The sequence below is a fragment of the Scyliorhinus torazame genome, chromosome 19 (genome assembly GCF_047496885.1).
Source record: "Scyliorhinus torazame isolate Kashiwa2021f chromosome 19, sScyTor2.1, whole genome shotgun sequence".
In the NCBI taxonomy this organism is placed as follows: domain Eukaryota; kingdom Metazoa; phylum Chordata; class Chondrichthyes; order Carcharhiniformes; family Scyliorhinidae; genus Scyliorhinus; species Scyliorhinus torazame.
In genome coordinates this window covers 117,289,853-117,314,333 of record NC_092725.1, presented here as the reverse complement: position 1 = coordinate 117,314,333, position 24,481 = coordinate 117,289,853, and the positions used below count along the sequence as shown (strand labels likewise).

The window sequence follows — 24,481 nt, the reverse complement described above, 5'->3', positions numbered from 1 at the left end:
GTTCCGTCACATCGTTTACAAACTATCTGGATGAGTACTTGGCACGTCTTAACATTCGAGGCTGTGGGCCAAGTGCTGGCAAATGGGATTAGAATTGCCTGATCAGGTGCCTTTGATGTGGCAATGCAGTTTTTCAAAATGCCTGAAGATTGCGATTGGATCGCAGCACCAGAGCCACCATGAGTCTCACTGATTTTCGCGCCAAAAATTACACTTTGTCACTTTTTTGAAAATTCTTCTCGAATACAATGTGCAGTTTTGGCCTCCTTATTTAAGAGTGTAAATGTGTTTGAGGTGGGTCAGAGGAGGTTTACTGGATTGATATCTGGAATGAGTAGATTGTCTTATGAGGACACGTTGGAAAAGTGGGCTTGTTTCCACTGGAGTTTAGAAGAATGAGGGGTGACTTGATTGAAGTGTATAAGATCCTGAACACTGTGGAAAGGATGTTTCCTTTAGTGGGTGAACTAGGGAGAACTGTTTGAAAATTAGGTTTTGCCCTTGTAGGACAGAGATGAGGAAAATTGCTTTCTCTCAGAGGATTGTGCAACTTTGGAACTCTCCGCCTCAGAAGGTGGTGGAAATGGGATCACTGAATATTTTTAAGGCAGAGGTAAATTCTTTTTTTAAAAAATATGTTTTATTGAAATTTTTTCGAACAAAACTTTTTCCCCTTGCAGAACAAAACATAACAGTAAAGAAAGTTTAAGAATAAACAAATGGCTAATCAACATAGTAATCTAATCATTTAACATAAACTAAAACTTCCCCCCCTCCACCGCCCGCCCCCCCCTCCTCCCCCCTGGGTTGCTGCTGCTGGTCATCTGTCTTCCCTCTAACGTTCCTCTAGGTAGTCGAGGAATGGCTGCCACCGCCTGGTGAACCCTTGAGCCGATCCTCTCAGGGCAAACTTTATCCGCTCCAGTTTTATGAACCCCGCCATATCGTTTATCCAGGCCTCCAGTCCGGGGGGTTTCACCTCCTTCCACATGAGTAGAATCCTACGCCGGGCTACTAGGGACGCAAAGGCCACAACGTCGGCCTCTTTCGCCTCCTGCACTCCCGGCTCATCCGCAACTCCAAATAGAGCTAGCCCCCAGCCTGGTTTGACCCGGGCCTTCACCACCTTAGAAATCACTCCCGTCACTCCCTTCCAATACCCCTCCAGTGCCGGGCACGACCAAAACATATGTGCGTGGTTTGCCGGGCTTCCGCCGCACCTCCCACACTTGTCCTCCACTCCAAAGAACCTGCTCAGTCTTGCTCCCGTTATGTGTGCTCTATGTAGCACCTTGAATTGAATCAGGCTAAGCCTGGCGCATGAGGAAGAGGAGTTTACCCTGCTTAGGGCATCAGCCCACATACTCTCCTCTATCTCCTCCCCTAGCTCTTCTTCCCACTTTCCTTTTAGTTCGCCCACCAACTCCTCCCCCTCTTCCCTCATTTCTCGGTATATCTCTGACACCTTGCCCTCTCCGACCCACACCCCCGAAAGCACTCTGTCCTGAATCCCCTGTACCGGGAGCAGCGGAAATTCCCTCACCTGTTGTCTAGTGAACGCCCTCACCTGCATATATCTAAGGAAGTTTCCCCGGGGCAACTTATACTTTTCCTCCAATGCTCCCAAGCTCGCAAACGTCCCATCTATAAATAAATCTCCCACCCTCCTAATTCCCAACTGGTGCCAGCTCTGAAATCCTCCATCCATTCTTCCTGGGGCAAACCTATGGTTGTTCCTGATTGGGGACCCCACCAGGGCTCCCCGCACATCTCTCTGTCGCCTCCATTGTCCCCAGATATTCAATGTTGCCGCCACCACCGGGTTCGTGATAAACTTTTTTGGTGAGAACGGTAGCGGCGCCGTCACCAGCGCCTCTAAGCTCGTCCCTTTACAGGACTTTCTCTCCAGTCTTTTCCACGCCGCTCCCTCTCCCTCCATCATCCATTTACGAATCATCGCCACATTGGCGGCCCAATAGTGGTCGCCCAAATTCGGTAGCGCCAATCCTCCTCTGTCCCTGCTACGTTGTAGGAACCCCCTCCTTACCCTCGGGACTTTCCCTGCCCACACGAAGCTCATGATGCTCCTGTCTATTTTTTTGAAAAAGGTCTTAGTGATTAATATAGGGAGACATTGAAATACAAATAAGAACCTCGGGAGGACCATCATCTTAATTGCCTGCACTCTGCCCGCCAACGACAGAGGCTGCATGTCCCACCTCTTGAAGTCCTCCTCCATTTGTTCTACCAATCGTGTCAGATTAAGTCTGTGCAAGGTTCCCCAGCTCCTAGCGATCTGAATCCCCAGGTATCGGAAGTTTCTTTCCACTTTCCTTAGAGGCAGGCCTTCTATCTCTCTACTCTGGTCCCCTGGGTGTATCACAAATAGTTCACTCTTCCCCATGTTAAGCCTATATCCCGAGAAATCTCTGAACTCCCTCAACATCCGCATAACCTCTATCATCCCCCCCGCTGGGTCCGACACATACAACAGTAGGTCAACCGCGTATAGCGAGACTCGGTGTTCTTCTCCCCCTCTAATCACCCCTCTCCATTTCCTGGAGTCTCTCAACGCCATGGCCAAAGGTTCAATTGCCAACGCGAACAACAGTGGAGACAGCGGGCATCCCTGTCTTGTTCCCCTATATAATCGGAAATACTCCGATCCCAGAGGTAAATTCTTGTTAGACAAGGGAATCAAAGGTTATTAGGGATAGATGGTGAACGTGGAACTCAACACAAACAAGTCAACATAATCTTATTGAATGGTGATGCAGGCTCGAGAGGCCGAATGGCCTACTTCTGCTCCTATTTTGTATGTTCGTATGTTTGAAACAATTTTGTGTCATGTACTCGGGATTCCTGTGCTTATAGTCTGAGGGCAACTTCAAAGGTTGTATGATTAAATCTTTGGCACTATATTCGGCTGTGATGGATAGATAAAGATCCCATATTTGAAAACAGTGCTGCCCAGCCCTTAACCTGTTCTAGTCACTTTGCTGTTCCATGTGTCCTCTGCATTGCCACATCCAGCAGCAACAACACCTTTTCCTTTACAATTGCAAACTTGAAGACTCATTTAAGCAGACAAGGAAATTGCCAACTATCCCTGCTAGCTCTTTCAATGTGAAGGTGACAAACACAATACCGGGGTTAGCAGCAACCTCTAATAAATTTTACCTGAATAATAAAAATAAATATTCATATAAAATGTTTAAATATTAAAATTGAGTATTGCTGAGAAGAGACATTTTGTCGAAGCTTTCCAGCTTGCACTCATCAGGACAACTACAAGAAAACCAATGTCAGGGGAAACAACAACTTTATACTGTATGAGAGTGTATCCCACTCTTCTCGCAATAACTATAAAATTGTTGTTTTCCCTGACATTGGTACTCTTGTGATTGCCCTGATGAGTGCAAGATGGAAAGCTTCGACAACATGTCTTTTTTATGCAATACTCAAGTTTTGTACTACAAAACGACTATAAGTATTAAAATATTAAGTACTTAATATTAAAACTTTAATCATTTAATAGTTAGGCTCCTTTATTGAGGATTTTCAGGTCACTAGCTAGCCTATATATGGGGAAATTACAATATAGTTCATATGAACTAATAGGAGTTTATTATATTGTCATAATTGACAATTAAAGTTAATACAAAGTAAACTAATTTAAATATTTAGCTTGCTCTGCATTCATAGAATAGACTTCGGGGAAGAATGTAATATTCACATAATTCCATGAATGAGGAAGAAAGCTTATCTGCTAATTATTAACTCTTTCTCACAACGTAAACAATGGGCATCTCCCCATCACTTTATTTGATCTTTGATAACAGCTATGATAGTTATTTTCTTTCTTTCAGATCCAGCAGAGGTTACCTCTGTGGTCGTGTCGAACAACGGCAGCCTGGAAAGCCTTCTGGTCTCCTGGCGGAGAGCTGAGGGAGATGTAGATTCGTATGATGTCACACTGTTTTATCAGGGATCAGTGAAAGACGTACAGAGTTTACAGTCAAGTGCATCAGAGACCGTCTTTCGAGGATTAACTCCGGGGCGGTTATACAACATTACAATCAAAACCATCAGGGGAAAGCTGCAGGCAGTAGCTGCAAGCAGTGGCAGAACTGGTAAGATCCGCACGTGATTGAGGGGGGCATCTCACAGAAACCAATAAAATTCTAACAGGACTAGACAGGGTAGATGTAGGAAGGATTTTCCCAACGGTGGGTGTGTTCAGAACCAGGGGGCACAGTCTGAGGATAGGGATAACTAGGACAGAGATGAGAAATTTCTTCACCCGGAGATTGGTCGGCCTGTGGAATTTGTTGCCGCAGGAAGTACTTGAGACCAAAACATTGTGTTTTCAAGAAGCAGTTAGATTTAGCACTTGGGGCAAAGGAGATGAAAGGATATGGGGGAAAGTGTGATTAAGCTATTGAGTTGGATGATCAGCCATGATCATAATGAATGGTGGAGCAGGCTCGAAGGGCCGAATGTCCTCCTCCTGCTCCTATTTTCTATGTTTCCACGATTGAAATAACCATAATGACCTTGTAACAGAATCTTTCTTACATTTTTTTTTAAAAACGCATTTTATTCAAACTTGTATCAAAGTAGGTTACAGCAAATAAACACCCTGGGAAACATTCTTCCCAACAATCAACTATACAGTTTGCACAGATTTTTCTCCTTTTTCACCCACCTCCCTCCCCATCACCCATCCCCCGCTCCCACCCCCCTGCGACGAAAAGCTCCTCAAACACGGTCACAAACATCCCCCACCTTTTCTCAAACTCCCCTTAACTCATACTTTATCTTCTCGAACCGCAGGGAGCCCAACCATGCTGCTACCCCCGGTGGCGATGGCGACCGCCACTCCAGCAAAATTTGTCGCCGTGCAATCAGAGAGGCGAAGGCCACGACATCGGCCTTCTTCCTCTCCATGAGCTCCGGCTTCTCTGAAACCCCAAATATCGCCACTATAGTGTCCCAGTCCACTCCCTCCTCCACTATCCTGGCTAAGACCGCAAACACTCCCGCCCAGAAACTTCACAATTTTTCACAACCCCAAATCATGTGCGCATGATTCGCTGGCCCCGCCCACACCTCTCAAACTCATCTGCTATCCCCTGAAAGAACCCACACATTCTCACCCAAGTCATATGCACCCTGTGCACCACCTTAAACTGTATCAGGCTCATCCTTGCACCCATTTACCCTTCGCAGTGCCTTACTCCATGCTCCCCAATTGATCTCCATTCCCAACTCCTCTTCCCATTTCTCCTTGATCTTCACCACCCACTCGCCTCCCTGCTCCCCCAGCCACTTATATATATCCCCAATTCTTCCCTCTCATTCCACATCCGGAAACAGCTCCAGCAGAGTGTATCCCAGCAATCTAGGGAACCACTTCCAGACCTTTCGTGCAAAGTCCCTAACCTGTAGATAGCTGAACTCACTACCCCTCGGCAGCTCTACCCTCTCCCTTAGCTCTTCCAGACTGGCAGACCCTTCCTCCAAAAACAAATCCCTCACCTTGACCAGCCCCACTTCCCTCCACCTCCTGTATACACTATTCCCCCCCCCCCCCCCCCCCCCCCCGGCTCAAACACATGATTCTCGCACAGCGGCATTAGCACCGACATCCCTTCCACCCTAAAATGCCTCCTCAGCTGATTCCATATCTTCACCATGGACTGCACCACTGGGCTCCCTGAATACCTACTCGGAGCCATTGGCAATGCTGCCGTCACCATAGCTCACAAACTAGACCCCTTACAAGATTCCTCCTCCATCCTAACCCACTCTACCCCTTCTCATTCCCACCACCGCCGCACCTTGTCCACATTCGGCGCCAAATAATAATGAAGCAAATTTGGCAATGCCAGCCCTCCCTGCTGCCTCTGCCTCTGTAGCAGGGTCCTCCCCACCCTCGGCACCTTCCCCGCCCATACAAAGTCAGAGATGATTGTGTCCACTTTCTGAAAAAAAGCCTTTGGTATAAAGATCGGGAGAGCCTGACAGATGAACAAGGACCTCGGCAGAATATTCATTTTCACCACTTGGACCCTCCCCGCCAACGTTAAGTGCAGTGTATCCCACCTCTTAAGATCCTCCCTGGCATCCTCCACCAGATTCGTTAAGTTCCACTTATGGAACCCCATCTATTCCCTCGCTAAGTGAATCCCAAGTACCTAAACCTATCCCTCGCTACCGTAAATGGCATCCCCCCTAAATTAGCTTGCTGTGCCAGCTCATTCACCGGGAATACCTCGCTTTTCCCTACATTCAGCTTGTATCCCGAGAACCCTCCAAACCTCCCAACAAGCCCATAATTCTTCCCATACTCTCCGACGGATCCGAAACATACAGCAAGAGGTCATCGGCATAGAGCGACACCCGATGCTCCCGCTGTCCCCTCATTATCCCCTGCCACTCTGCCGACCCCCTGAGAGCCATCGCCAATGGCTCTATGGCCAGCGCAAACAGCAGCAGCGACAGCGGGCATCCCTGCCTCGTACCCCTGTGGAAGTCAAAGCTTTGTGAGCTCATATCATTCGTCCTCACCCTCGCTCTTGGCGCCACTTACAGCAACCGCACCCATGCCACAAATCTGAGCCCAAACCCAAACCTTCCCAAAACTTCGAACAAGTACCGCCACTCACCCGATCAAATGCTTTCTCCGCGTCCATGGACACCACCACCTCCGGTACCAGAGCTCTCGACGGATTCATCACCACATTCAATAGCCGTCTTATATTACTCGCGAGTGCCTGCCTTTCACGAAGCCTGTTTGATCTTCTGCAACCACCCCCGGGACACAATCCTCCATCCTCCAACACCTGCCTCTTTGCTTCCTCCACCTGGGGAAATTCCAGCTCGTCCAGAAACCACCCCATGTCCCCCTCCTCTCCTCCTGGGTCTGCCTCATAAAGTCCCTGGTAATACTCTCTAAATGCCTCATTTTTCTTCCCTGGCTCTGACACCAGTTGCTAACTTTTGGTTGGCTCTTAGTAAATGTTGCTCGTTGGGTCTTTACTTAATTTGCTCTGTTTTATAACCTTTGCTCTAGAGTCGCCAGGTATCTTTATGATACCGCCACGAGGTTCAAGTTTAAGTACTGATCAATAACTCAATACACCAGTTAGTACGTTTCAAATCAAAACACATTTATTATACACAGTCAATCACTACTCATGTATAAAACTCTACTTACTAGACTATCTCTAACAATAAAAGGCCTATATTTAGCTTGGAACTGGCCCACCAGGTCAGGGGAACAAATGGCCTTTCGTTCGAATCTGAGTCTTCAGGCTTCAAAGCTGGTATAGACTGGTAGCTAGGAGCGCCTATCTCGTAGCGTGGGTTGACTAGAGACTTACTTGGTTGGTGCAGCTACTAGGCAGGTACGGTCAAGGGTTGTTTCGAGCTGCTGAGAGACCCTGCCAAGAAGGAGGAATTGAACTTGGGGACTCTAATTTATAGTCCCCAGGGGCTTCCCGTCCCTTTGAGCGGACCCCGTACCTGGTTCCAAGTGATTGGACTAAGTTTTGATCACTTGGATCGATTTCTCCAATACTGGAGCTGTTCCCTGATCGCTGGGCGGTTCCTAAGTGTCCGTTGGCCTTCCTTTGTCTTGGCTCCTGCTCGCGCCGAGGAGTCTGGCTTGGCCTTGTTTACCTTAACCGTTTCCAATTGTTCCCGGGGATCGCTCATTAATATGTAGATGGTTGTTAGTTTCAATGCTGTCTGGGTTCCTGCAAGTTCTGATTACAGGAAACTTTGCACCTGCTTGTTTTTCCTGCATTGGCTGAATTTCCCTGCATTCTTAGCGGATCTCCATTTTAAAGTCGGGAAGTGGCCAACCCAGGTGGCTACACACCACATCCCCAGCCCCAGTCCAGATCTTCAATATTTCCCTGGACGCAGCCTGCCTCCGCAGCTGGTGCGCCAGCATGCGGCTCGCCTTCTCCCCATACTCGTATTGCACCCCTCTTGCCCAACGCGGTTGCCCTATCACCCTCCCCGTTGTCAGCCTGTCAAATTGCCCCTGCAACTTTTTCCTCCTCGCCAATCCCTCCATGGTGGACACCCTCGAATATTCCCTGTCCACCTCCACTATCTCGCTCACTAAACGGTCATGTTCCACCCTCCTTTCCTTATTCACACGAACCGTAAATGAGATAATTTCTCCCCGGACCACTGCCTTCAGTGCTTCCCAAAAAATGCCCGCCGACACCTCCCCATTCTGATTGAACTCCACATAATCCCTAATCGCCAACCGCACCTTATCACAAAAACCACCAACAGCCCCAAGTCAAACCTCCACCCCGGCCTCTGCTCTCGTCCCGTACTGAACCGAATATCCAGCCAGTGGGGTGCATGGTCCGAGATAACTATCCCCGCATACTCTGCCCCCTCCACCCCAACCAAAATCTCCCGACTCACTACAAAGTAATCAATCCTCGAATACACCGTATAGTCGTGTGAAAAGAAGGAATACTCCCTTCTCCCTGGGTTCTGAAAGCGCCATGGATCCACCATACCCATCCTCTCCATAAACCCCACCCAGCTCCCTTGCCATTCGTACCCTACCCATCGACCTGGGGCTCGATCTATCCACCCTTGGCTCCAGGGCACAGTTAAAATCTCCTCCCATGATCAACTGGTACGTGGCCAAATCCGGGATTGCTGCCAGCAACCCCCTCATAAAACCCACATCATCCCAATTTGGGGCATACACATTAACCAACACTACCGGTGCCCCTCCCAATACCCCACTCACTATCTCATATCTCCCACCTGGATCCCTCACCTCCTTCGCACTCACAAATCCCATTTTTTTGCTCATTAAAATCGCCACACCCCTCAATTTCGAATCAAACACCGAGTGAAAAACTTGCCAGACCCAACCCTTCCTTAACCTAACCTGGTCCTTCACACAGAGGTGTGTCTCCTGCAAAAAGACAACCTCCACTTTCAAGCTCCTGAGATGCGCGAACACTTGCGACCTTTTAACCGGCTCATTCAGTCCCCGGACGTTCCGCATTACCAACCTTACCAGAGGCTTGCACCTTCAATTCCCTCTACCGTCCGTCATCTTCCTCACTTTACTCCTGCCCCTTTAATTCCACTCTGTACCTAGCCCATCCCAGATGCCCCCTTTCTTCGCCTTTGACCATGTCATCTCTCACCCTCTGCCTCATCGCAGAAACCCCCCCTCCCACTTTCCCCTTCCCCTTCCCCCCCCCCCCCATTTCCCCTTTCTCCCCTCACCCTGGCCACCCATCTTGGCCTTCTCTCCCACCACCTCACTTCCGTTCACCAGCATAACCTGCTAGCGCGCTGCCCCTGCCCAAAGGCACATCCTAATGACCTCCCCCTCCCCACTCCTCAGCTCAAAGAAGAAGGCCTCCTGCTGGCATTACCCTCCCCCATCCAAACAAGGACTTCTCCTGAACTCCAGGTAACCTTCTCCAAAAGCAAACAAACAGTCCCATAAAACAGGAGGGGGGATGGCAACATCCATCCCCACATAAACTTTTCACCCCTACAACTCCCTACAATCTCAACATTGAACAGAAACCCTCCCCCACAAAAAAAGGCGAATATCCCCCAATCCCTTCACCCACTTCAAACATGCTCCCGACCATTACATAGTGCCAGCACCCCGGTTCCCAAGCATTGTCCACTCAGTTCTCCCCCAGTTTATGCTCCTTAATGAAGTCTTCGGCCGCTTCTGAGGTCTCGAAATAATACTCCCGGCCTCCAAACTTCACCCATAATTTTGCCGGGTAGAGCACCCCAAACCTGATCTGCCGCCGGTACAGCACCGCTTTGGCCTTGCTGAAACCTGCCCGCCCTTTTGCCAACTCGGCTCCGATGTCCTGATAAATCCAGACGTTATTTCCCTCCCAATTGCAGCTACGCTTTTCCCTGGCCCACCGTAGAATTTTCTCTTTCTCCACAAATTTATGGAGTCTCACGATCACTGCCCGCGGCGGCTCCCCAGCTCTAGGCTTTTGCCTCCGAGACCTACGCGCTAGGTCCACTTCAGGTGCCTTATCTAGCACCCCTTCTGCCACCAGTCCCGCCAGCATCCTCGAGACGTACCTCGTGGCACTCACACCTTCCACTCCTTCAGGCAGGCCCACTATTCGCAGGTTCTGCCTTCTTGAGGCATTCTCCTGCTCTTCCACCTTTGCCCTCAGCGTTTTGCAAAGGTCTCCTAGGAGCCCCACCTCCGCCTCCAGAGCCACCACGCGATCGTTGTGGTCCGAGATCACTCCTTCAATCTGCCGAAACTGTGACCCCTGCACCTCCAAATACCTCTCCATTCGCTCCAAAGTACTCTTCAGGGGTGCCACAGCTTCTGCAATGGCCTTTGCATGTTCCTCATGCATTTCTTTCCTCTGTTTATGGAATTCCTCCTTGATAAAAGTCATCAGTTCCTGTATCTGGGGCCTTACAGCTTGCCCCTCCCCTGCCTGCATGCTGGAAGAGACTGTCAGTGAAGCACAAGACTGTTTCAACTTTCCAGCCAAACCTCTCACTGTTTACTGCCGGGTCCGGTGATCAGAAGACATACCATTCCAGGGGTAAACTACTCCTCTAACATTCACCTACACCTTTTCATCAAAATTCCACCCGGATCTGGGTAAAAAGAGCCCTTTTCTGTGACTTTGAACAGGAACAGCCCTTTATGTGACCAATCACTCCATGGTCACAAGCAGATAGAATCTGAAATAAAAGTAGAAAAGGCTGCAAACGTACAAGGTTTAAAAGAGAAGGGCGAATTTTTCACCTTAAACCAAGTTGGATTACTTACTACCTTGTGATCACGTGTTAGAATCCATTATTCCCTACTCAATGATTATGCTAGTGGTGTAGTATCATGGGTTTAAAAACAAATGGCTAAAGTTTTTCTAGTGCCTTTGCTGACCTTGGGATGTCTCACAGTGCTTTACAACCAATGGAGTGCTTTGAGATGTTGTAATGTGAGGAAGAGCAGAAACCAATTTGAGGATAGAAGCATTACACAAACTGCAGTGAGATAAATGGCTGGATAATCTGTTTTTGCTGCATTGATTGAGAGGTAAATATAAACCAGTACACTACGAGACCTGCCATGCTCTTCGTTCAAAAGTGTCAGAGGATGTTTTGTGTTCACCTGAGATGGGAGGCAGGGCCTCCAAAAGAGTCAGAGGCAAGAATACTACCATTGAGTCCTGGCCTGCAACTTGCATTCTCACTGTATCTCTAAAAACATATCTTTCCTGATATGGTTTGAACATTATGTAATCTTCCATTAATTTGAATGCCTAAGAAATTCTGTTCATTCATCTGGGCTTTTATTTTCAAGCTAATTCAAATGTAGAGAAGTATGAAGCCCACAGCATCTGGCATAGAAAAGTTAGATGGATATTTTGAATGTAACCTCTACACCTGTCATATGAATGTATCTGAAATATTAACCTGCTTATTATATATTACACATATTGACAGATCTACTGTGTATTTTACATTTTTGCAATTTTTAATATTTTTGAGAAAGTGCAATTTATTTGACAAACACTAAAGCCATATTTAAATATTTGCTTCTGTTGGTGATCGTAACTTCCATTCCCACCATTGCCTTAAGCTCAGCATTTCAGGTTAGCATTTCTGGGCAGTAGTGAGGAAGCACCAGAGAACTCTTTAGATGAAAAGTCACTATTCAATGAAGAGTAGGCAGTTTTCAAAGTTTCCTAGCTACATTTTATCTCAGAGAACATCACCAAAATACAGGTTCTGGCCATTCACATGTCTATTATGAGACCTTATTGTGCATAAGTTGGCCAGCTGCCATGTCAGTCTACGTGACTACAGAGACTAAACTCCAATGCTTCAAGGCAGCTTGAGGAAATGATAAGGCACCATATAAAAGTAACTTCTTGACCCTATTCTTGTTAGAAAATATAAGGAAATGCATTTGTCTAATTGCTGATTGTTAAATGAAATTAAATTGTGCACTTATTGTTCAACATTTATTCTAGTTCCCAACCGCGTCTCAAACTTGGTCATGGCAAGCAACGGTTCGACAAGCTCACTGAGAATGAGCTGGCTGCCCCCTACTGGAGACTGGGAGAGTTACTGGATTCAGCTGTTCAATCACTCCTCCATTGTGCTGAACGTGTCAGAGGAGAAGCACATCAGAGGATATGAGATCAAGGATATCGGACTTATCCCAGGACGACTGTATAAGGCTGCAGTCGTTGTAAAGAGTGGAAAGTTACAAAACGAGGCATACTGCAATGGGAGAACTGGTAGGAAACATCTGCTTAGCAAATTGTTCTGAAAGGTTTACCCAAACTCTTCATCACATTGAGTTGCAATGAGTGTACAACACAGAAACTGGCCATTTGGTCATCTTCTCTGCTGACATTTATGCTTCACATAAGCCGACTCCCACCCTGCTTCACCTCACACTATCAGCACATTCTCCAATTAATTTCTTCCTCGTGTTTATCCAGCTCCTCCTGAAATGCACCTATGTTATTTACCTCAGAAACTCTTTGCGATCGTGTATTCTTCGTTCTGACCACACTCCGGGTAAAGAAGTTTCTCCCTGATTTCCCTACTGGATTTATCAGTGAGTGGGCGAAATTCTCCCCAAACGGCGTGAGGTCCGCCGACTGGCGCCCAAAACGGCGCCAATCAGGAGGGCATCGCGCCGCCCCAAAGGTGCGGAATGCTCCGCATCTTTGGGGGCCGAGCCCCAACATTGAGGGGCTAGGCCGGCGCCGGAGGGATTTCCGCCCCGCCAGCTGGCGGAAAGGGCCTTTGTTGCCCCGCCAGCTGGCGCGGAAATGACATGTCGGGGCGGCACATGCGCGGGAGCGTCAGCAGCCGCTGACAGTTTCCCGCGCATGCGCAGTGGGGAGAGTCTCTTCCGCCTCCGCCATGGTGGAGACCGTTGCGGAGGCGCAAGGGAAAGAGTGCCCCCACGGCACAGGCCCGCCCGCGGATCGGTGGGCCCTGATCGCGGGCCAGGCCACCGTGGGGGCACCCCCCGGGGTCAGATCGCCCCACGCCCCCCCCAGGACCCCGGAGCCTGCCCACGCCGCCTTGTCCCGCTGGTAAATAGGTACTCTAATTTACGCCGGCGGGACAGGCAATTTCTCGGCGGGACTTCGGCCCATCCGGGCCGGAGAATCGAGCGGGGGGGGGGGGACCCGCCAACCGGCGCGGCCCGATTCCCGCCCCCGCCAAATATCCGGTACCGGAGACTTCGGCAACCGGCGGGGGTGGGATTCACGGCGGCCCCCAGCGATTCTCCGACCCGCTGGGGGGTCGGAGAATGACGCCCAGTGTTTTATATTTGGAACATAGTTTTAGATGCCTGGCAAGTAGAAACATTTTCTGAACTTCTACTCTATTAAACCCTTTCATTATCTTATATCACCCCTCAGTCTTCTATAGAAAAAAGAATCCAACATGCCCCACCTTTATTTATCGCTATAGTTTCTTATTTCCAGTACCATCCGTGGGAATTTATTTGCACCTTTTTCAATATCTTAACATGCGTTTTACAATGTGGAGAGTTGAATTGTGCTCAGTGCTCCCAACTGTGTCTAAGCAAGATTGTATGCATGTTTCTGCTTTTAAATTCTATCCCTCTAGAAATGAATCCCAGTGTTAGGATTGCTTTATTATAATGGCCTGTTTAACCTGTGTGCCACACCTAGAGACATTTGTATCCATACTCTATGATCATTTTGCTCCTCTACCCCATTCTGATTCTTATTATCTGAGCTGTGTATAGTCTCCTTATATTTCCTACCAAAATCCAGCACTTCACATTTCTTTGTATTGAAATGCATTTGTCAATTACCTGCTATTCTGCCAGCTTACTAATATTTTAATGTATTTTGTTGCATTCTTCCTTTATATTAACTTATCTCCCAATTTGATATTGTCCACAAATTTTAAAATTGTACTTCTAATTCCAAGTTGGAGTTATTGATGTAAATTGTGAACAATATTGACCCTTGCACTGATTGCTGTGAAACATCACTTCTCACCTTTTGCCAGCTTTGCTAGCAACCTTTAGCCCTTTCATTCTGTTTTATGAAAGCTAACATGCAGGTACAGCAAGCAATTAAGAAGGCATTGGTATGTTGAGTATAGGAGTAAAGATATCTAACTGAAATTTTATAGAGCCTTGGTAAGACTACAGCTGGAGTATCGTGTACAGTTTTGGTCTCCTTACCTAAGGAAAGAGTACTCTATCACACTCCTGACTTGTGCCTTGGACATGGTGGGCAGGCGTTGGGGAGCCAGGAGTTGAATTGCTCGTCATAGAATTCCTACCCATTGACCTGCTCTGCTCGCCACAGTATTTATATGGCTCATCCAGTTTAGTCCCTGGTCAATGGTAACCCCCAGGATATTGATAGTTGGGGATTCAGCGATACTGAATGTCAAGGGGAGATGATTAGATTCTCTCTTGTAGGAGATGGCCTTTGTCGGGCTCCTGTGTGGCATGAATGTTGGACCAAGATTTGTGGACTGGGTAAAGCTACTACATAAGGAGCCGAGGGCGAGTGTCCACACAAGTAACATCAGCTCGAAATACTTTTCTCTCCACCGTGGGACTAGCCATTCATTTATTTCTGTAGTGGTCTGTGATTGACAACTTCCACAAAATAGTTGTGAGCCTTGCTTCATTAATGTTCCTTCATGGATGAGTATCTCCAAGTGCTGTAAGCACAGTGTTTACAAACATCAACCACATCAAAGAGTGTTAAGTGCATTCCAATCACCCACTTGAGTGATTTTGAAGTGCTGAGCTGGAGATTGACAGCATTTAACTCTCGTAATTGGTCTGTGGATCTTAGCTCACACTGGCCTCTGCCTCCTTGTATAATTGCCGAACCTTGGGGGATGTAACAATAGTGTCTTCTTGTGATCTGGAGCAGATATTTGTGTCCACTGTATGCCCATCTCTTTAAGCTCTCTAATGGCAGACTGAGTTAACAGTAGCTGGGGAAAGATTAGTTCAAACCATCAAACAAATGTATTCTTCAGTCAGGACACACCGAACAACGGTTCAAATGGTACAACTTAGATTTGCAAAATAATACAAGATAACATCAGCAAGTAATCTTAAACTGAATAAACCTTCTACATGCTACAACCCAGGGCAGATTGACTCTCCCTGCATTCCCATTCTCCCAGCATTCCCGCTGCCCCCACAGTCCCACTCTCCCTGCATTCCCACTCTCCCTGCATTCCCACTCTCCCTGCATTCCCATTCTCCCTGCATTCCCGCTCCCCCCACAGTCCTACTCTCCCTGCATTCCCACTTTCCCTGCATTCCCACTCTCCCTGCATTCCCGCTCCCCCCACAGTCCCACTCTCCCTGCATTCCCGCTCCCCCCACAGTCCCACTCTCCCTGCATTCCAACTCTCCCTGCATTCCCACTCTCCTTGCATTCCCATTCTCCCTGCATTCCCACTCTCCCTGCATTCCCGCTCCCCCCACAGTCCCACTCTCCCTGCATTCCCGCTCCCCCCACAGTCCCACTCTCCCTGCATTCCAACTCTCCCTGCATTTCCACTCTCCTTGCATTCCCATTCTCCCTGCATTCCCACTCTCCCTGCATTCCCACTCTCCCTGCATTCCCGCTCCCCCCACAGTCCCACTCTCCCTGCATTCCAACTCTCCCTGCATTCCCACTCTCCTTGCATTCCCATTCTCCCTGCATTCCCACTCTCCCTGCATACCCGCTCCCCCCACAGTCCCACTCTCCCTGCATTCCCGCTCCCCCCACAGTCCCACTCTCCCTGCATTCCCACTCTCCCTGCATTCCCATTCTCCCTGCATTCCCACTCTCCCTGCTTTCCCACTCTCCCTGCATTCCCGCTCCCCCCCACAGTTCCATTCTCCCCGCATTTCCACTCTCCCTGCATTCCCACTCTCCCTGCATTCCCACTCTGCCTGCATTCCCGCTCCCCCCACAGTTCCACTCTCTCCGCATTCGCACTCTCCCTGCATTCCCAGGGAGGAGGAGGAGGAATTAACCCTACCTAGGGCATCAGCCCACAGACCTTCCTCGATCTCCTCCCCCAGCTCCTCCTCCCATTTACCCTTCAACTCTTCTACCAGCGCTTCCCCCTCTTCTTTCAACTCCTGGTGTATTTCCGACACCTTGCCCTCCCCGACCCATACACCCGAGATCACCCTATCTTGAACTTCTTGTGCCGGGAGCAACGGGAATTCCCTCACCTGTCGCCTCACAAAAGCCCTCACCTGCATATATCTAAAGGCATTTCCCGGGGGTAACTCGAACTTCTCCTTCAGTGCCCCTAGGCTCGCAAACGTCCCGTCAATGAACAGGTCCCCCATTCTTCCAATCCCCGCCCGATGCCAGCTCTGGAACCCCCCATCCATCTTCCCCGGGACAAACCGGTGGTTACCCCTGATCGGGGACCACCCCAATGCTCCCATTGCACCCCGGTGCCGTCTCCACTGGCCCCAGATCCTTAGCGTTGCCGCCACCACCGGGCTCGTGGTATACTTTGTCGGCGAGAGCGGCAGCGGTGCCGTCACCAACGCCCCCAGGCTCGTTCCTTTACAGGACACCATCTCCATCCTCTTCCATGCCGCCCCCTCTCCCTCCATAACCCACTTGCAGATCATCGCCACATTTGCTGCCCAGTAGTAGCTCCCCAGGTTTGGCAGCGCCAACCCTCCTCGGTCCCTACTGCATTCCAGGAACCCTCTCCTTACTCTCGGGGTCTTATTCGCCCACACAAACCCCATAATACTCCTGCCTACTCTCTTAAAAAAGGCCTGAGTGATCACGATGGGAAGGCACTGAAACACAAACAGAAACCTCGGAAGGACCACCATTTCGACCGACTGCACTCTACCCGCCAGCGAGAGCGGTAACATGTCCCATCTTTTGAAATCCTCCTCCATTTGCTCCACCAACCTTGTCAGATTCAGTTTATGTAGGGTCCCCCAACTCCTGGCTATCTGGATCCCCAGATACCGAAAGCTCCCCTCCGCCCTCCTCAGCGGTAGGTCCCCTATCCCTCTTTCTTGTCCCCCCGCCTGTAATACAAAGAGCTCACTCTTCCCTACATTGAGCTTATAGCCCGAAAACTCCCCAAACTCCCTTAGAGTCTGCATGACCTCCACCATCCCTTCCATTGGATCCGCCACGTACAGCAACAGGTCATCCGCATATAGCGACACCCGATGCTCTTCTCCCCCTCGGACTACCCACCTCCATTTATTAGACTCCCTCAATGACATGGCTAATGGTTCGATCGCCAATGCAAACAACAGGGGGGACAGGGGGCACCCCTGCCTTGTCCCTCGGTACAGTCGAAAGTACTCCGACCTCCGCCGGTTCATCACGACACTCGCCATCGGGGCTCTGTAAAGCAGCTTAACCCAATTGATAAACCCTACCCCAAACCCAAACCTACGCAGCACCTCCCAGAGGTACTCCCACTCTACTCGGTCAAAGGCCTTCTCCGCGTCCATAGCTGCCACTATCTCCGCCTCTCCCTCCTCCGATGGCATCATTATCACGTTTAAGAGCCGCCGCACATTGGTGTTTAGTTGCCTGCCCTTTACAAATCCCGTCTGGTCCTCGTGGATTACCCCCGGGACACAGTCCTCGATCCTCGTGGCCAGCACTTTTGCCAGCAACTTTGCATCCACATTGAGGAGCGAGATCGGCCTGTACGATCCACATTGCAGTGGGTCCTTGTCCCGCTTTAGGATCAAAGAAATTGTTGCCTCCGACATTGTCGGGGGCAGGGACCCCTCCTCTCTTGCCTCATTAAAGGTCCTCACCAGTAGCGGGGCCAAGAGGTCTGCATACTTCCTGTAGAACTCCACCGGGAATCTGTCCATTCCCGGGGCCTTCCCCGCCTGCATACTCCCCAAACCCTTGCTCAGCTCCTCCAACCCAATTGGTGCCCCCAAACCAGCCACCTCTTGCTCCTCCACCCTCGGGAATCTCAGCTGATCTAGGAATTGTCTCATCCCCTCTTCCCCCGCTGGGGGCTGGGATCTGTACAGCTCTTCATAAAAGGCCTTGAATACCTCGTTTATTTTCGTTGCACTCCGAACCGTGGCTCCCCTTCCATCTTTGACTCCCCCTATTTCCCTCGCTGCCATCCTCTTACGGAGCTGGTGTGCCAGCATCCGACTAGCCTTTTCCCCATACTCGTAGGTCGCCCCCTGCGCTTTCCTCCACTGTGCCTCCGCCTTCCCTATGGTCAACAGGTCAAACTCCGTCTGGAGCCGTCGTCTTTCCCCAAGTAATCTTTCCTCCGGGGCCTCTGCGTATCTCCTGTCCACTCTCAAAATCTCCCCCACTAACTTCTCCCTTTCCATACCCTCTGTCCACAGTCCCACTCTCCCTGCATTCCCACACTCCCTGCATTCCCACTCTCCCTGCATTCCCGCTCCCCCCACAGTCCCACTCTCCCCGCATTCACACTCACCCCACAGTCGCACTCTCGCTGCATTCCCACTCCCCCTGCATTCCCTCTCTCCCTGTATTCCCACTCTCCCTGCATTCCCGCTCCCTCCACAGTTCCACTCTCTCCGCATTCGCACTCTCCATGCATTCCCACTCTCCCTGCATTCCCATTCTCCCTGCATTCCCACACTCCCTGCATTCCCACTCTCCATGCATTCCCGCTCCCCCCACAGTCCCACTCTCCCCGTATTCCCACTCACCCCACAGTCGCACTCTCCCTGCATTCCCACTCTCCCTGCATTCCCACTCTCCCTGTATTCCCACTCTCACTGCATTCCCGCTCCCCCCACAGTCCCACCCTCCGTGCATTCCCACTCTCCCTACATTCCCACTCTCCCTTCATTCCCACTCTCTACATCCCACTCTCCCCGCATTCCCACTCTCCCCACAGTCCCACTCTCCCCACATTCCCACTCTCTCTGCATTCCCACTCTCCCTGCATTCCCACTCTCCCCACAGTCGCACTCTCCCTGCATTCCCACTCACCCCGCATTTCCACTCTCCCCACAGTCGCACTCTCCCGGCATTCCCTCTCCCTGCATTCCCACTCTCCATGCATTCCCACTCTCCCTGCATTCCCACTCTCCCTGCATTCCCACTCTCCCCACAGTTGCCCTCTCCCTACATTCCCTCTCCCTGCATTCCCACTCTCCCTGCATTCCCGCGCTCCCTGCATGCCCTCTCCCTGCATGCCCTCTCCCTGCATTCCCGCTCTCCCTGCATTCCCGCTCTCCCCACAGTCCCACTCTCCCCACAGTCGCACACTCCCTACATTCCCTCTCCCTGCATTCCCACTTTCCCTGCATTCCCGCTCTCCCTGCATTCCCATTCTCCCCGCATTCCCACTCTCCCCACAGTCCCCCTCTGCACGCATTCCCACTCTCCCTGCATTCCCACTCTCCCCACAGTCGCACTCTCCCTGCATACCCACTCTCCCCACAGTCCCACTCTCCCCACATTCCCACTCTCCCTGCATTCCCATTCTCCCTGCATTCACGCTCCCCCTACAGTCCCACTCTCCCCGCATTCCCACTCTTCCCACAGTCACACTCTCCCCGCATTCCCACTCTCCCTGCATTCCCACTCTCCCTGCATTCCCGCTCTCCCTGCATTCCCTCTCCCTGCATTCCCACTCTCCCAGCATTCCCACTCTCCCTGCATTCCCGCTCTCCCTGCATTCGCGCTCCCCCCACAGTCCCGCTCTCCCTGCATTCCCACTCTTCCTGCATTCCCGCTGTCCCCACAGTCCCACTCTCCCCACATTCCCACTCTCCCTGCATTCCCGCTCTCCCTTCATTTCCATTCTCCCTGCATTCACGCTCCCCCTACAGTCCCACTCTCCCCGCATTCCCACTCTTCCCACAGTCTCACTCTCCCCGCATTCCCACTCTCCCCACAGTCCCACTCTCCCTGCATTCCCACTCTCCCTGCATTCCCTCTCCCTGCATTCCCACTCTCTCTGCATTCCTATTCTCCCTGCATTCCCTCTCTCCCTGCATTCCCGCTCTCCCCACAGTCCCACTCTCCCCGCATTCCCACTCTCCCCACAGTCGCACTCTCCCTGCATACCCACTCTCCCCACAGTCCCAATCTCCCTGAATTCCCACCCTCCCTGCATTCTCATTCTCTCTGCATTCCCACTGCTCCCACAGTCCCACTCTCCCCGCATTCCCACTCTCCCCAGAGTCGCACCCTCCCCGCATTCCCACTCTCCCTGCACTCCCACTCTCCCTGCATTCCCACTCTCCCCGCATTCCCACTCTCCCCGCATTCCCACTAGTCACACTCTCCCTGCATTCCCTCTCCCTGCATTCCGACTCTCCCTGCATTCCCGCTCTCCCTGCATTCCCTCTCCCTGGATTCCCACTCTCCCCACAGTCGCACTCTCCCTGCATACCCACTCTCCCCACAGTCCCAATCTCCCTGCATTCCCACTCTCCCTGCATTCTCATTCTCTCTGCATTCCCGCTGCTCCCACAGCCCCACTCCCCCCACAGTCCCACTCTCCCCACATTCCCACTCTCCCCACAGTCCCACTCTCCCTTCATTCCCACTCTCCCTGCATTCCCGCTCTCCCTGCATTCCCTCTCCCTGGATTCCCACTCCCCCCACAGTCCCACTCTCCCCACATTCCCACTCTCCCCACAGTCCCACTCTCCCTGTATTCCTGCTCTCCCTGCATTCCCACTCTCCCTGCATTCCCACTCTCCCCACAGTCCCACTCTCCCTGCATTCCCGCTCTCCCTGCATTCCCGCTCTCCCTGCATTCCCACTCTCCCTGCATTCCCACTCCCCACAATCGCACTCTCCCCGCATTCCCACTCTCCCCGCATTCCCACTCTCCCTGCATTCCCACTCTCCCCTTCAGTCCCACTCTCCCTGCATTCCATTTTCCTGCATTCCCTCTCTCCCTGCATTCCCACTCTCCCCACAGTCCCACTCTCCCCGCATTTCCATTATTCCCACTCTCCCTGCATTCCCACTCTCCCTGCATTCCCTCTCCCTGCATTCCCACTCTCCCCACATTCCCACTCTCCCCGCATTTCCATTATTCCCTCTCTCCCCACATTCCCACTCTCCCCACAATCCCACTCTTCCTTCATTCCCACTACCCCACAGTGCCACTCTCCCCTCATTCCCACTCTCCCCGCATTTCCATTATTCCCTCTCTCCCCGCATTCCCACTCTCCCCACAATCCCACTCTTCCTTCATTCCCACTACCCCCACAGTGCCACTCTCCCCTCATTCCCGCTCTCCCCGTACTCCCACTCTCCCTGCAGTCTGTCTATTGCAGATTTACCCTGTGCAGTGACCTGTTTCTCAAATTTCTATTGCCTTCTTGATATCTCTGTTCTGTTCTTAGACCAGGAAAGATCCAAAGGTTTTTCTGTCACAATGGTGAGAAGTACCTCTCTGAACACCCAAATAAAACTGAGAAATTCCTTATTGTCTAGTGTCTAGGAAAACAAACTTCCAATTCTCTCCATCTTTGATCTCACTACCTCTTTTCTAAAATTCATGAAAATACAGGTGGATTTTAAAAATTCAACTCTTTTCTGTGGGGAAAATGATCACCAAATCCAGAATGAGGAGGAAACCATAGATGATTTTAAAGTTTTTTGAGGGATCATGGGCGGGATTCTCCGAAAACTGGCGCGATGTCTGGGACCCGGCGCCAAAAATGGCTCGGATCACTCCGGCGTCGGGCCCCCCCCCCAAACAACGCAAATTCACTGGCTCCGAATGGGCTAGCAGCGGTGTGACGCCATTCGCGATGGCGTCACCTGACGTGGATGGTGACGCCGCGCGGCGTGATGGCTCAAAAGAGGCCCCCACCCCCACCACCCTGGAAGACCTGACAAGATGGCCGGCCGCCGAGCAGACCGGAGGTTCCAGGACCGTGACATCGAGGTGCTCCTGGACGCAGTGGAGGAGAAGAGGGAGTCCCTGTACCCCGGACACAACCGCAGTGTCGCCCCACGCCACAGCCGGCGTCTGTGGAGGGAGGTGGCTCTGACACCACGGACAGGCACCCAGTGCAGGAGAGCGACCACGTCAGGGCAGCCAGGGTGAGTCCCCCCCCCCCCTCCCTGCCCGATGTGCGGCACCCCCCCAGGTGAAACCAACCCTAATCCTAACCTCTGCACTATACGCGCAACCGATGGCGTGCATTCATATACCTGTCTAACACTGTTGCCCTTTACCCCTGACACCCACCCGCCCCCCACAGGAGAAACGCGCACACGACAATAGGGAGCATGAGAGGACTGGAGGGGGCCCCGCTGATGAGAGGCCACTCACCGTACATGAGGAAAGGGCCCTAGAACTGGCTGGCGGACCTGAGGACCAGGAGGTTGCCGATGCAGAGGTCAAGGGCCCACGCAGCAAGTTAGCCACGGACAGCCCGTCCCCATATCCCCTCTCCCCCATATCCCCCCTCCCCCATATTCCCCAGATCCCCCCTCCCCCATATTCCCCACATCCTCCCTCCCCCATATCCCCCTCCCCATATCCCCCACCCCATATCCCCCTCCCCATATCCCCCCTCCCCATATCCCCCTCCCCCATATCCCCCTCCCCCATATCCCCCCTCATCCCCCTTCCCCCATATCCCCCTTCCCCCATATCTCCCATATCCCCTTCCCTATATCCCCCTCCCCCATATCCCCCACATCCCCCATATCCCTATATCCCCCCTCCCTCATATCCCCCCATATCCGCCCTCCCCCATATCCCCCCTCCCCCATATCCCCCCTCCCCAAATCCCCCACATCCCCCTTCCCCCATATCCCCTTCCCCCATATCTCCATATCCCCTTCCCCATATCCCCCCTCCCCCATATCCCCCACATCCCCATATCCCCCCTCCCCCATATCCCCCCTCCCCCAAATCACCTGATCACTGCCTGCGTGTCTAACCATGCATGCTTCATTGTGTAACGCAGGAGCAAGCGTCGAGGCATCCATTCCCGCAGATGCTGACCGCCCGCAGGATGCCCCTCAGAGGCCACGGGAGACAGAGAGACCCGGACCCTCCAGCATGCGACGCCCGCAGGATGCCCCAGGGCGACCACGGGATATGGAGAGACCCGGACCCTCTGGCACGCGACACCCGCAGGATGCCCCAGGGTGACCACGGGATACGGAGAGACCCGGACCCTCTGGCACGCGACACCCGCAGGATGCCCCAGGGTGACCATGGGATACGGAGAGACCCGGACCCTCTGGCACACGACGCCCGCAGGATGCCCCAGGGCGACCACGGGATACGGAGAGACCCGGACCCTCTGGCATGCGACGCCCGCAGGATGCCCCAGGGCAACCACGGGAGACGGAGAGACCTGGAGCAATAGTGAGACAACGCCCCCATTTGGTGCGGTTCCGGCGACGCAGGCGTGTGCCACCCAGCGACGAGCGGGGCAGCCACAGGCCCCCGTCGCAGCCGAACCACGAAACCACTACCCAGGGCACCCCTACCCAGGACACCCCTACCCAGGACACCCCTACCCACGACACCACTACCCAGGACACCTCTACCCAGGACACCCCTACCCAGGACACCCCTACCCAGGAGACCCCTACCCAGGAGACCCCTACCCAGGAGACCCCTACCCAGGAAACCGAAATACCGGACAGTGACTGAGAGTGGATGGGTGGAGACGAACACCCACCCCAAAGTGCCATGGACTCAGAGTGGGACGAAGAGCACGACACAACGCCACTGCTATCTCCAACACCCTCCACCATCGCAGAGACGCTCACCTCTGTTGGGCACTTTAGCGATGAGGCGTCTGGTACACTCACTGGTGCGCACAACACAGCCGTCCCGGTACAGCAGGTGGAGGTAGGAGAAGCAGAGGGGCCGGGCGGTCGGAGGGCATCCTGGCGCAAGCGAACATCTGCCACCCAGATGGATCCCGGGTTTCCGGGGTTACGACTCCCACCCAGAGCCCCGATGCAACCACCGAACCTGGGACGAGCGAAGAGGGTGACGGCCCGCTTGCAACGGCTGCAGTCGCAGGTGGAGGAGTGCACCCGTGTCCAGGGCGTGGGGGTGGTGCCAGTCATGCGTGCCACCCAGGCCAACACCGCATGAGTGGCGTCCGCGGTGGAGGCAATGCGACGGTGGAAGACACGGGGAGCGGTTTGCGAGGCCTGAGGCTTTCCGTGCAGGCGGCGTCAGTGGCCCAGGACATGGCTGCCCTCTCACAGGAGGCCATGAGCCAGCGCCAGCGGCAGATGGCAGAGGCACTCAACGCCGTAGCTCTGTCTCAGCAGGCCATGGCCCAGTCTCAGCAGGCCATCGCTGAGGGCATTGGCGCCATTGCCCATGTGCTAGCCGGCGTCGCACAGTCACATACAGGGATGGCCAACTCCCTGAGCTCCATGGCTGCAAACCTGCAGACCCTTGTCGATACCAGGGCGGG

At 52.2% G+C, this 24,481-nt stretch overlaps 1 protein-coding gene across 3 annotated transcripts in view; it reads left to right on the top strand.

Annotated features, from left to right (window-relative positions):
• Positions 1-24,481, top strand: part of ptprb (protein tyrosine phosphatase receptor type b) — a 169,023-nt gene that overhangs the window by 68,157 nt on the left and 76,385 nt on the right. For all 3 annotated transcript variants that reach the window (XM_072485101.1, XM_072485102.1, XM_072485103.1), the window contains 2 exons: positions 3,870-4,133; positions 12,042-12,311. In XM_072485101.1, coding sequence (XP_072341202.1) covers positions 3,870-4,133; positions 12,042-12,311 — 534 coding nt within the window. The remainder of the gene's footprint in view (positions 1-3,869; positions 4,134-12,041; positions 12,312-24,481) is intronic.